Genomic DNA, 12,532 nt, shown 5'->3' on the forward strand with positions numbered 1-12,532 from the left:
GAGGTAGAGAGGTTTCAGGAAAGATTTGCAGCACTGAGGGCCAGGACAAATGAAGGCATGGCTGCCAAGGGTGGGACAAAAGGAGTGGGGGAATACACAAGAGGCCAGAGTTGGAGGAACACAGAATTCTTGGATGGGTTATATGGCTGGAGAAGGTTACAGAGATGGGGAAGGCAAGGCCATGAAGGGATTTAAATATAATAGTTTTAAATTTGAGATGTTGGGGATCGGGGCCCAATGTACGTGATAGTTGGCAGATAGGATACAAGCCACAGAGTTTTCAATGAACTGAAGTTTATGGAGGATGGGAGGCCAGTCGAAGGAGCTTTGGAATAGTTGAGCCTGGAGGTGACAAATGCATGGAGGAGTGTTTCAGCAGCAGATGAGCGGATGCAGGAGTGGAAACAGATAATGTTACGGAAGTAGAATTAGGCGGACTTTGTTGTGTAGAGGATAGGAGGTCGGCAGTTCAGCTCAGGATCAAATAGAATGCTGAGGTTGCGAACAGTCTTTCAACCTAAGACAGGGGCCATGGAGGGGAATTGTGGCCAGGCTACGAAGTTTGTGGAGGGGGCTGAAGACAATGGCTTCGGTCTTCCCCATTATTTAACTGGAGGAAAGTGCGGCTCATCAAAACTGAATGTTGGGCAAGCAGTCTGACAGCATAGAGGCAGTTGAGGGATCGAGAAAGGCGGTGGAGGGCTTGAATTGGGTGTCATCAGTGTACATGTGGAACTAGTGTCACATCTTTGGATGATGTTGCTAAGGGGCAGCATATAATTAGGAAGAAGAGGAGGTCATAGATAGATCCTGAGGGACTTGAGTTAATCGTGTGTGGGAGGGAAGAGAAACCATTGCTGGAAAATGCGCTGGCTACAATTTGATAGGCGAGGGTTGAACCAAGTGAAGGCAGTCCCACTCAGCTGAACAACTGAAGAGGTGCTGGAGAAGCATGGAATGGTCTATCATGTCAAAGGCTGCAGAGGTCAAAAGGATAAGGAGGGATAGTGCACCATGGTCACAGAGGATGTCATTTATAACTTTGCTCGAACTAAACTCTGCAGAATAACTGATGTAACTTCAAATATCATCTGCTAAACTTCAAATTTATGTTAAATGTCCATAAAAATAACCTTGAATTATCACAAAATACAGAAACCTTTTGAACTGCATCAAGTACTAGTAGTGTACACTAATATTTCTTGAATTGCAGCAATATATAATTCTTCAGTACTGCATATTAATATTCCCTCGATTGCCGCATTAATTAACTGTTAGCATTGCACACCAATATTCTTTGAATTGCAACATTACTCAATTATTAGTACTTAATTCCTTTCATTGCTGCATTTGTTTCATTTAACAAAGTGGGCAGCACAGTAAGTAGGACATAGGTTTGTAACCACAATTCCCAATGTTGTGGAGAGGGGCAGCTAATAAATACATTAAAAAATTCTTAGGCATTCTGTAGAAAATAAAAGTGCCTAAAGCCAGAAATACAGTTTGTAAATTACATGACAATGCTAATCACAATTTAATCAACACTGGGAAACGTATATATATTTTCAGCATTTGCATGACAACAGTATTGTCTTTCTAGATTGCTAATACTACTTGAGACTCATACCAGAGCACAGTGATCCCTGTTATTTTGGCTGGTCAGGTCAGCAATAGTGGAAGCGATGCTTGGACCCAGCAGAAGCCCCCTCTGATCCAGGTAGCACTGATGGATCTCGCTCAGTAGTTGCTGATACCTAATGAAAGAGTAGGCTTGCTTTAAATTTACTGAAACTAACGCCACAAGTTATCATAACCTCCTCAACAAAAAACAGTGCTATAGATTCCATTAGTTCTTCTTGCAGAAGCACACCATCATTTAGATTATTTTTCAACAATATTGGAGAGTCTATTTGACGTTAACAATGCATGTCAAGACAGTTTTCCCTTTACATAATTTACACCACTACTAGGAAAGCACATCCTCATGGAGTAGGCCGCTCCACAAAAAGAGCTAACCATGGGCTAATGGGCCTTTTTCGGAGCAGTAACTTCTATGATTCTACACCTGATTGGAAGTTGATAGAAACTTCCAAACATTAAAATTGTGGAAACTGACTCAGTACAGGCGATTCAAGCACTCGGGAGGGAAGAGGTGGGGGAAGAGAGGTGGGGGAAGAGAGAGAGCGAGGGAGACAGACACAGAAAGAGGGACAGATAGATGGCAGAGAGAGGAGCACAGAGAGAAAGGGAGTGGAGATATTGAGAGCAGAAGAAAGCACGGAAAAGGAGTGGATTACATTGCCCTTATCACAGTTCAGCTCGTTTGGTAGCGCTGCACAGCCAGTGAATTACTTTTGAAGTGCAGTCATTGTTATTTCTATTCATCTTAAAAACTGTGAGAAGGCTGGTCACATTTACAAGAACTTGCTGTAAAGAAAACGTTGCGGGACAAAATGGCAAAGGCTCACCACAGTGACCAGGTATGAACGGCTGGTTTCCCACCCAATTTCCAATCACAATACAGGCAGAATTAGTTGGTAACCAGGAGATACAAAGCGAGTCAAAAGTACATCCGATATATATTTAAAATATCAATATTGAAACAGATAGTGAATCAATAACTAAAATTCCCTTTGAAGAACAAAAGCCTTTCTTGGTCACTTCATAATTCAGTTCACTTTATGCAACTGTATAAACTTCCTGCATTATAAAGAATTACCCAGGCTGCTGTTCACTGTGGGGAGTTTTAGAATCTTTATGAAGTAGTTTTGCTTTACTATTCTGTCTATATAACCACAACTATATTTCAAAAATGATTCACTAGACGTGAAACTCTTTGGGGCTTAAAGGACGTGATAAGGTGCAGTAAAAATGTGACTTTCTTTCATAAAGAAACACTGTTACTCATTACTGAAAAATCTATCAAGATAGCTAAACAAACATTTCACTGATGGCCAACACCTGAAGTAGACCCTTTATATGAAGACTAGGTTATTTTACAGGATAGTATTGAAGTCTAACAAGAACACCATGAATTACTGTACATTCTTCAGCTCACCATTCATCGAAGACCATGCATGCAGAACATACTTACTCGGAGCTTTTTTCAGTTCTTTGTTCTATCTGTTCAATTAGAGACTGTGGAAGAAGAAAAAAAACACATTTGACACTTTTAAATAGCAGCAAGCTTGATCATTTGTGATGATAAATACTAACAGTTAGCTAAAAATATCACTCAAAATTTGCAACAGTCTTGCATCATTTCTCAGGATTCTCTATAAATCCATATATTATTATGATGAAAAACACAGGAGGCCCCCCTACTGTGCGCAGTGAGTCCCAAGGTGCCCAGCCAGACGGGTCACAGGATGCTCGGCTGTCCGTTGGGAACTTGTTGAGTCCTGGCTGCCCAGCCGGGTGTGTGACACTGCTGTTCATTAGCACAATTGTACCATGTCACACACAAGATATCAGCTGATATTCCAAAGAAACTCCACCTCTCTTCCTATATCTCTGCTTCTCCCCACTCTAATTCTTTATGTCTCACTCTGTGGTTTTCTATTTCTCATTATTTTATTTTTCTCTACCTTTCTGCATGGCTCTCACACATTTTGCTGATTGTGGTTTCCAGCTATTTTCCCCATGCCCTCTGCAAGTCTCTACTTCCCAGTCTCCTCTTTATTGCATGTCTCCCAATCTCTGAGACTTGAAAGATAGCACAGGACAGATAGGCCCGGAAGCCTGCTCTAAGAAAAGTGGTACCTTTTCCTACCTATCTAGATGTGAATGACTTTCTCTACATGTCTATTTTTGATGCATTAGTTCTTAACAGATAGTGGCTTTTCTAGCAAACCAGGTGCCAGCATAATAAACACAACGGGCCCAAGTTTCCACATGATTTGCGCCTGATTTTTAGGAGCAACTGGTAGGGAACGGACTATCTTAGAAATCTCAATTCTCCACATTTTTTTTTCGGCAGTTCTAGTCAGGTAGAACAGTTCTACTTTGGAACAGAATTTTTTCTTCAAAAGGGGGCGTGTCCGGCCTGTGTGAAAGTGCTTCAGGCAGGCCTTTCGGGACCGATGGCTGAACGGGCCGGCCCGAGACTTCGGGCAGGGCCCGTCCCCAGCACCAGATTTACAGGTAGGTGGCGTTGGGTCGGGTCGGGGAGGTTCGGTTCGGGGGAGGGAGGGAGAGAGAGAGAGAGAGGGGGGGAGGGAGGGAGAGAGAGGGGGGAGGGAGGGAGAGAGAGGGGGGAGGGAGGGAGAGAGAGGGGGGAGGGAGGGAGAGAGAGGGGGGAGGGAGGGAGAGAGAGAGGGAGAGAGGGAGATCAGGTCGGATCCGATCCAGTCCGGGAGCGTGGGTCGGGTCTGGGGGGGGGGGGGGGGGAGCGGGTGTCGGGTCTGGTCCGGAGGCAGGTTGGGGGGAAGCGGGTGTCGGGTCTGGTCCGGAGGCAGGGGGGAGCGGGTGTTGGGTCTGGGTGGGGGGGGGGAAGAGAGCAGGAGCTGGCCGTGGGAGGAGCCTTATTCACGCAGCCCCAGTGAGGCCATTGGGCCAGGGCTAGGGGCTGCATGCTTCGGGCCCCTCCCACACAGTTCGCTGCCTGGAGCTACTGCACTTGCGTGCCCACTGTAGCGCGCATGTGCAGAGGTCCCGGCACTGTTTTCAGCGCAGGGACCTGGCTCCGCCCCCCCACATCTCGTGCTGCCTGCGCCGAGGGCCAGAGGACCTGCAGGGAGGTGGAGAATACCGAGGATTTTTTTAGGCGCACTTTGTGGCGCGAAAAAAGGGCATCCAGGTCGGGACTGCGCCGTTCTAGGCGCGTGTGGAAACTTGGGCCCTATGTGAGTACTATGTACAATTCTCTCCACACACTATGGGCCTATGTAAATGTCTGTTTCCATAGTGTACAATGCTTACCCTCACTTTAGGAGCTGCAGCTCTGAACTTCACATAAAACAATGTAAAGGCATTATCAGTGTTGGATATAACCGAGGGATCCTGTCAGAAAAAATAATTCTAAAAATTAATGAACAGTTTAAAAAAAAACCTTTAACTTAACATATACACTCTGATCTACTTATGAAAACACGGGTTAAAAATGTATTTGAACCATCATGCTTTCATCAAAATTTCTACAGACTCTGCTCAATAAAATTTCAATCTCAACTTATATCAGTATTTTGGCATTATACATTTGTAGTTCAGATGTTGTACACTTGGTTTGCACACATGCAAGGGTCTTGCCGTATACATGCAACTAAACCAGATACATGCTGCTGTGGCATTGGACACGGGCAATCGAAGGCCAAGTGCAGACCTCAGGTGAAGTGGGGTTAGAGCTTGGAGGACAATTGGACTGGGGCATGCTGACCCAAATCAGTTCCCATTTGAAAGTCATACATTCCGTCCTTATTTTTATATTCCATTATAAATTCCTACCTTCCCGTTTATAATGCAAAGTGCCGATGTAAATTTTTCACACTGTAATTACAACTTCAATTCCCTGCCAGAGGTGGCGCTGCTACTGCTCCTGTGAGGAGGGGGGATATTTCCTTTTTTGTCAGTGGTCCAGATTAGATTTGGTTGCTTTCCTATCCAAATATAGATGGGTTCCTCTTTTTTTCCCCCCTGTCCTGCCACTTTCCATTGTGTTCTGACTGACATTTATCCTTCAACCAACATCACTAAAAACTGATTATCTGGTCATTTTTTTCATTGCTGTTTGCGTAACCTTGCTGTGAGTAAACTGGCTGCCATGATTCCCTGATCGTCATCATCATCAGCAGTCCCTCGAAATCTAAATGTGAGTTCTTAGGTGATTGAACAGTCCAATACAGGAATTACAGTTTCTGTCACAGGTGGGACAGACAGTGGTTGAAGGAAAGGGTGGGTGGGGAGTCTGGTTTGCCGCACGCTCCTGCCGCTGCCTGCGCTTGTTTTCTGCATGCACTCAGCGACGAGACTCGAAGTGCTCAGCGCCCTCCCAGATGCTCTTCCTCCACTTAGGGCGGTCTTTGGCCAGGGATTCCCAGGTGTTGGTGGGAATGTTGCATTTTATCATCAAGGAGGCTTTGAGGGTGTCCTTGAAACGTTTCCTCTGCCCACCTGGAGCTCGCTTGCCATGTAGGAGTTCCAAAGAGAGCGCTTGCTTTACGAGTCTTGTGTCAGACATGCGAACAATGTGGCCCGCCCAACAGAGCTGGTGGAGTGTAGTCAGTGCTTCGATATTGGGAATGTTGGCCTGATCGATGGTAATGTTGGTGGTATTTCTCCAGCGATTTGAGGTGTCTACTGTGTATGGTCCACGTCTCTGAGCCATACAGGAGGGTGGGTATCACTACAGCCCTGTAGACCCTGAGCTTGGTGGCAGTTTTGAGGGCCTGATCTTCGAATACACTCTTCCTCAGGTGGCTGAAGGCTGCGCTGGCACACTGGAGGCGGTGTTGAACCTTGTTGTCGATGTCTGCCCTTGCTGATAAAAGGCTCCCGAGGTATGGAAAATGGTCCACGTTGTCCAGGGCCACACCATGGATCTTGATAACTGGGGGTCAGTGCTGTGTGGCGGGGTCAGGTTGGTGGAGGACCCTTTGTCTTACAGATGTTTAGTGTAAGGCCAATGCTTTTGTACGCCTCAGTGAGGATGTTGTCTATGGAAGTACTCCATTGGATCGAACGTGTATTGGGACGGGTTGAGATTTATAGAAGTTTTTTCTTTGAGGAGTCACTCCAGATACTGTTTAGGCTGTCTCGTTATGTGCCCCATTGTTTTCAATTTATCACAGTCATGTTTACAATGCCTGAACAGTTTCAGTACCTTTGGAATTCTGAGACCCGTTTTCAATTTAACACAGATGTACAGAATAAGCCACAATTTCCAAACTGGGAGCAGAGGTTGGGATGGGGCTTGGGTTAAACATTTTGATATTCAGACAGAGTGGTATGTGGGCCGCTACAGTGATAGGGAGCATTGCAGTGGATGATGTGGTTTCCCTCTCCTCCAATCTCAAGTTAGAGGGGGGCCATTCGGCCAAGTCTCACAGCTACTGTATCTCCACTAACTACATACATAATAATGTTCTCCTTATTAACTCAAGCTGGTCAATTAAAAACCGAGCTAAACCAAACATCACTGCAACATTTGTCTTAATGCGATGCTTCAAAATACGTTATTAAAAGCGGTATTAAGCTGTAATCTTACCCTTTTTATTAACTGTGTGGAGAGGTTCTGAAGTGTATTCACAGTGTAAGTCTTCATAAGGTGCATAGCTTTGGATAGGCATTGCTTAAACTTTGCTAAATAAACAGGATAATCTCGAAAGCCAGGCTATAAACAGAACAAGTATTTATTGAATGTCATCAGATGTATATGGCATAAATAGTCAATTTAACAAAAATGCATATGGCTTTATTGTTACACTACGCAAATCAATGCAGACCCTGTAATATAAGAACATAAGAAATAGGAGCAGGAGTAGGCTTTCCGGCCCCTCGAGCCTGCTCCACCATTTAATACGATCATGGCTGATCCGATCGTGCACTCAGGTCCACTTCCCTGCCCGCTCTCCATAATCCCTTATCGTTTAAGAAACTGTCTATTTCTGTTTTAAATTTATTCAATGTCCCAGCTTCCACAGCTCTCTGAGGCAGCAAATTCCACTGATCCACAACCCTCAGAAGAAATTCCTCCTCATCTCAGTTTTAAATGGGAGGCCCCTTATTCTAAGATTATGCCCTCTAGCTCTAGTCTCCCCCATCAGTGGAAACATCCTCTCTGCATCCACCTTGTCAAGCCCCCTCATAATCTTATACATTTCGATAAGATCATCTCTCATTCTTCTGAATTCCAATGAGTAGAGACCCAACCTACTCAACCTTTCCTCATAAGTCAACCCCTCATCCCCGGAATCAACCTAGTAAACCTTCTCTGAACTGTCTCCCAAAGCAAGTATATCCTTTCGTAAATATGGAAACCAAAACTGCATGCAGTATTCCAGGTGTGGCCTCACCATTACCCTGTACAACTGTAGCAAGACTTCCCTGCTTTTATACTCCATCTCTTTTGCGATAAAGGCCAAGATTCCATTGACCTTCCTGATCACTTGCTGTACCTGCATACTAACCTTTTGTGTTTCATGTACAAGTACTCCCAGGTCCCTCTGTACTGCAGCACTTTGCAATCTTTCTCCATTTAAAAAATAAGTTGCTCTTTGATTTTTTCTGCCAAAGTGCATGACCTCACACTTTCCAACATTATACTCCATCTGCCAAATTTTCGCCACTCACTTAGCCTGTCTATATCCTTTTGCGGATTTTTGTGTGTCCTCCTCACACATTGCATTTCCTCCCATCTTTGTATCGACAGCAAACTTGGCTACATTACACTCTGTTCCTTCTTCCAAGTCGTTAATATAGACTGTAAATAGTTGGGGTCCCAGCACTGATCCCTGCAGCACCCCACTGGTTACTGATTGCCAACCAGAGAATGAACCATTTTTCCCGACTCTCTGTTTTCTGTTAGTTAGCCAATCCTCTATCCATGCTAATATATTACCCCCAACCCTGTGAACTTTTATCTTGTGCAGTAACCTCTTATGTGGCACCTTGTCAAATATCTCCCAGACTAACACAGACCCTGCAATGTCACCCGGAGCCCAGCAAAAGCACCCAGACCCCGGCAAAACCACCCAGGCCCTGAATTATCATCCAGACCAACGCAGACCCTGAAATATCACCCAGAACACAGCCCCTCCAATTTCATCCAAACCCCACCCCCACAGACCCGGCAGCACCAGCCAGACCAACAAAGACCCTGCAATATCACCCAGACCAACACTACAATATCCCCATCCAAAGTATGGAGCTCTTGGTACAAAGGTACATTGGGCCAAATGGTCTCCTTCTGTGCTGAAATTACTAGGAGTTAACAGGATTAGCTGTCAACATAGGAATATTTAAAAAATGTAGACCACAGGCTCTCAGTGTGCCATATACATTACAACAAAGAACATGATCTATAGCCTACATTAATTGCCATACAATCAAAAACATATTTCAACTAAGTTCGGCCCAGTTATAGTAGTGCAGGCAAAACTGTACCTCTAACAAAATGACTTACATGTGATGACACATAGGTTATACAGTCATCCAATTTGGCCAGCATCGGTATAAATCCTTCACTGTTCACAGATAACGTAGGTGAATTCAATTTCTAGGATGAGAGCAAAATACTGTCAGAATGTAGGTTGTACTCCAGTTGCAAGTACATTAAGGTTTGAATGGAAGAACACAACAATGCCAATTTCTAACTAGAGCACTTTCCTATTGAAAGGAATGGTCTATACTTATTAACGTAGCTTGCTTAGGATGCATAACAAATGTATACTGAGCTATACATTTGTACTTTGACAAATCCCCAATTTTGAATTTGGTTTTAACCTGGATCCCCTGTGGTGTTGTTCACACTGATTAATATACAAAAACATGATGGGAACTAAGTGAGATTTACATCAATTGTAAGTCACTTTGAAAAGGCTGTGATTGCTGGGTCAATTGAAATTTTCAAAACTGAGATCGATAGATTTTCATTAGGTAACAGTATCAAGCTATGGCAGGAAAGTGGAATTGAGCTGCAGATTAGCCAGGATCTAACAGAATGGTTCAAGAGGCTCGAGCAGCTGAATGGCCTACTCCTATTCCTGTATTCCTAAGTGCGTGCTATCTAAGACTTTTAATATTACTGGCATATCTGCAGTTGCATTACTGCCAATGAATTGGAGAGTATACTGTTCGGCCATCCCCATGACCACAGAAATGGTCCCGGTTCTCTCTCTCCCCCCCACCCTTCCAAACACACCTCCAACCGGGCACCACCCACATTAAAGCGAAAGATATGTTAAAAAATCTAAAAGTCTCTTTAAGAGTACAGAAGTGAAAACTGGCTTAGTTTAAGACACTTAAAAAGTTAAAAGTAGATATCTGGGGCTGTTTTTAATGTGTTTTTGGGATGTGGGTGACCCTGGTAAAGCAGCATTCATCACTTATACTGAGCTGCTGCAGGGGCCTTAAGAGGCAACCATGCAAGATAGAACTGGAGCCATATGTAGGCCAGACCAGGTCGGGTGGTGGTGGGGGGCAGGGCGGGGGGGGAGCAGATCATCTTCTCAGAGCACATTAGTGAAACAGTTGCATTTTTACCACAATCCAGCTGCTTTCAATGGTCCTTTTTTTCTGGTACCAGCCCACAAAGAAGTAGATTGATTGAATTCAATTCCACCACTAGCCAGGGTGGGATTTTAACTCACGGCCTCTGGGTGGCTAGTCCAGTATCACTAGGTTACTGTATCTTTGTAGAATAAAATCAGTGTTCAGAGTTCAGTACTGCATAATGATTAGACATTCAGGGCAGAGCTTCAAGGAGGAACAAGGGGTGACATTCAGGCACTCATCCTGGAAAGTGTGTCAGTCTGACATGGAAGTACTGGATCACTGTGCATCAACCAGTAAATGGTTTTGCCAGCTGGAGGCCAGCAGACAAGAACATTTTAGTGGTGTGTTTTCACAAGTTCAACTCCAAAAAGGATATGAATATATCGACCTGTCTGCACAATGAAACTTAAAACAGACCATGCATCAGCGACACTTACTGTGTTTATATTTTCTAACTCATTGAAATACGAAAGCTTCTGCTGAATACTTTCAGCGAGGTCGACAAGCTCCGACTGTTGAGGAAAAAATAAAATATATATTACAGCAGAACTCAAACCAGCCATGCTAAGACAGTTTGTTACTTCCAGTAACAAACTGCTTTCACATTTAGAAAGTACATTGTACCAGAAGCCCAGTTGCCACCTACAAAGCCTCCCATGCTGTACGCCAAGCTTCACGGACCACATTAGGCGCATACAATAGAGCTTCAGGGCCACATACAAAGTTTAAATGCACATTCCTACCAACATGCATATATCTCAAGTTGCTCACAGATCCTTGGTGTTGAGTCAGGATTTATCCACCCATAAGGCAACAGCACAAAAGAGAAGCCTCTGTAAACCTCCCACCCACAAACGTGAAACAGGATAAACCAACAAATAATATTAATGCAAACAGGACCAGATTGCCAGGGCTCTGGTCCACTGTAGGGTTTATCGGTGGATTTAGTTAGCGTACAATGAAAATCTTAACCTGGGAAAATTGTAGTGACTCCCTTCCATAAAGGTTCTGTATGACAATATCCTCAGTGTGGGGACATTGGCATTTTTTCCTTGGTTCACTAATGTTTGATTTAGAAGTTGGCAGGAATAGAAAGCATTTCCCCCTCTTTATATACATTGACATTTTTAGCTGATGTTAGCAAACAGAGGGGCATACATCTTCGGGTTAGTAGGAATTAAATTCCTATTGCCCATAGATAGCTCCAAGTCATAGTTAAGCAGTGAACAACTTATGCTGGAACGTTTGCACAATAAAGTTTCAGAGCTTAACATCCTTAAATATCACGTGAACCTCTGCACTTGATTCCTGTGCAATAATATTTTTATTTGGGCAATTCTGGCAAGACTGCATTTATTGCCCATCGCTAGGTGCCCTGAGAAGGTGGTGATGGGCCTTCTCCTTCAATCACTGCAGTCCTTGTGGCAACAGCACTCCCATGGTCGGATTAGGTAGCAAATTACATGATATTGATCCGACGATAATAAGGCCCAAGGCACGACAATGTGTGACTTGAAGGTAATGGTGTTCCCCTTTAAATATTAGTTTCTATTTCGATAACAATAGTTTGTGATAGTGATCTAGTAGGAGCGGAAGGGAAAACTGCACCAGATATCATGCACAGCCCGGAGCAACATACATTCGGAATATGGCCCAAGGGAATGAAAACATGGGAGTTAAAAAAAAGTATCCAGGAAGATAATGACAGCACAATTAAGCCGTGAGAAAAGAGAGTTACAAATACAGGGGACAAGAAGATGGGGGAGTGGGGGCAAGCAAGAGCAAACAGGAACCCAACACCCATCACCAAGGATTTAGTAAAAGATAATGTGTTTATTCCAGGAGGACGATGGCCAGTCGGTATGTGCACTTGTTTGGATATTGTACATCAATTACAGAACATAGATCACACACATCTCCATTCTTCACTTTTCCCTCATGCTATTACCCTGAAATGTGCTCTTTTCCGCACCCGAGCTCAATTCTTTGCCCTTTCTCCTTTCCATCCCAACTAAAATTGCCTCATATCAGTTGTTTCTAACCTGTAACATCTACCGTAGGGCACTTGACATCACAAATATGCACACCACGCACCAATCACCCCACGCGCCAAACATTTTAATCACTGCCCTAAAGCTTTCCTACCTGTTCCCGCAGGAGTTGCTCACAGGCCTCGTGTAGTGTGCCTGTCTTAGTGGATACAAACAGGTACTGCTTCTGCAAAGACTCCAAGTGCAGTAAGGCTGTGTTTACATCATTCAGTATGGCATCGCACTGCTTCTGAAAGCCACACAGATAATCCCTCATTTCTCTAAGACATAGG

The 12,532-nt window shown here is 44.1% G+C and overlaps 1 protein-coding gene across 2 annotated transcripts in view; it reads right to left on the bottom strand.

Annotated features, from left to right (window-relative positions):
* The window catches only part of cog3 (component of oligomeric golgi complex 3), a 64,030-nt gene that overhangs the window by 31,855 nt on the left and 19,643 nt on the right, over positions 1-12,532 (bottom strand). For both annotated transcript variants that reach the window (XR_011595904.1, XM_070894094.1), the window contains exons 4-10: positions 12,355-12,520; positions 10,647-10,721; positions 9,119-9,211; positions 7,202-7,327; positions 4,921-5,001; positions 3,095-3,138; positions 1,628-1,754 (exon numbers count right to left, since the gene is read on the bottom strand). Coding sequence is in view for 1 of the 2 variants with exons in the window: in XM_070894094.1 (XP_070750195.1) it covers positions 1,628-1,754; positions 3,095-3,138; positions 4,921-5,001; positions 7,202-7,327; positions 9,119-9,211; positions 10,647-10,721; positions 12,355-12,520 (712 nt within the window). In the remaining variant the exon portion in view is untranslated. The remainder of the gene's footprint in view (positions 1-1,627; positions 1,755-3,094; positions 3,139-4,920; positions 5,002-7,201; positions 7,328-9,118; positions 9,212-10,646; positions 10,722-12,354; positions 12,521-12,532) is intronic.

The sequence above is a fragment of the Pristiophorus japonicus genome, chromosome 11, assembly GCF_044704955.1.
Source record: "Pristiophorus japonicus isolate sPriJap1 chromosome 11, sPriJap1.hap1, whole genome shotgun sequence".
NCBI classification, from domain to species: domain Eukaryota; kingdom Metazoa; phylum Chordata; class Chondrichthyes; family Pristiophoridae; genus Pristiophorus; species Pristiophorus japonicus.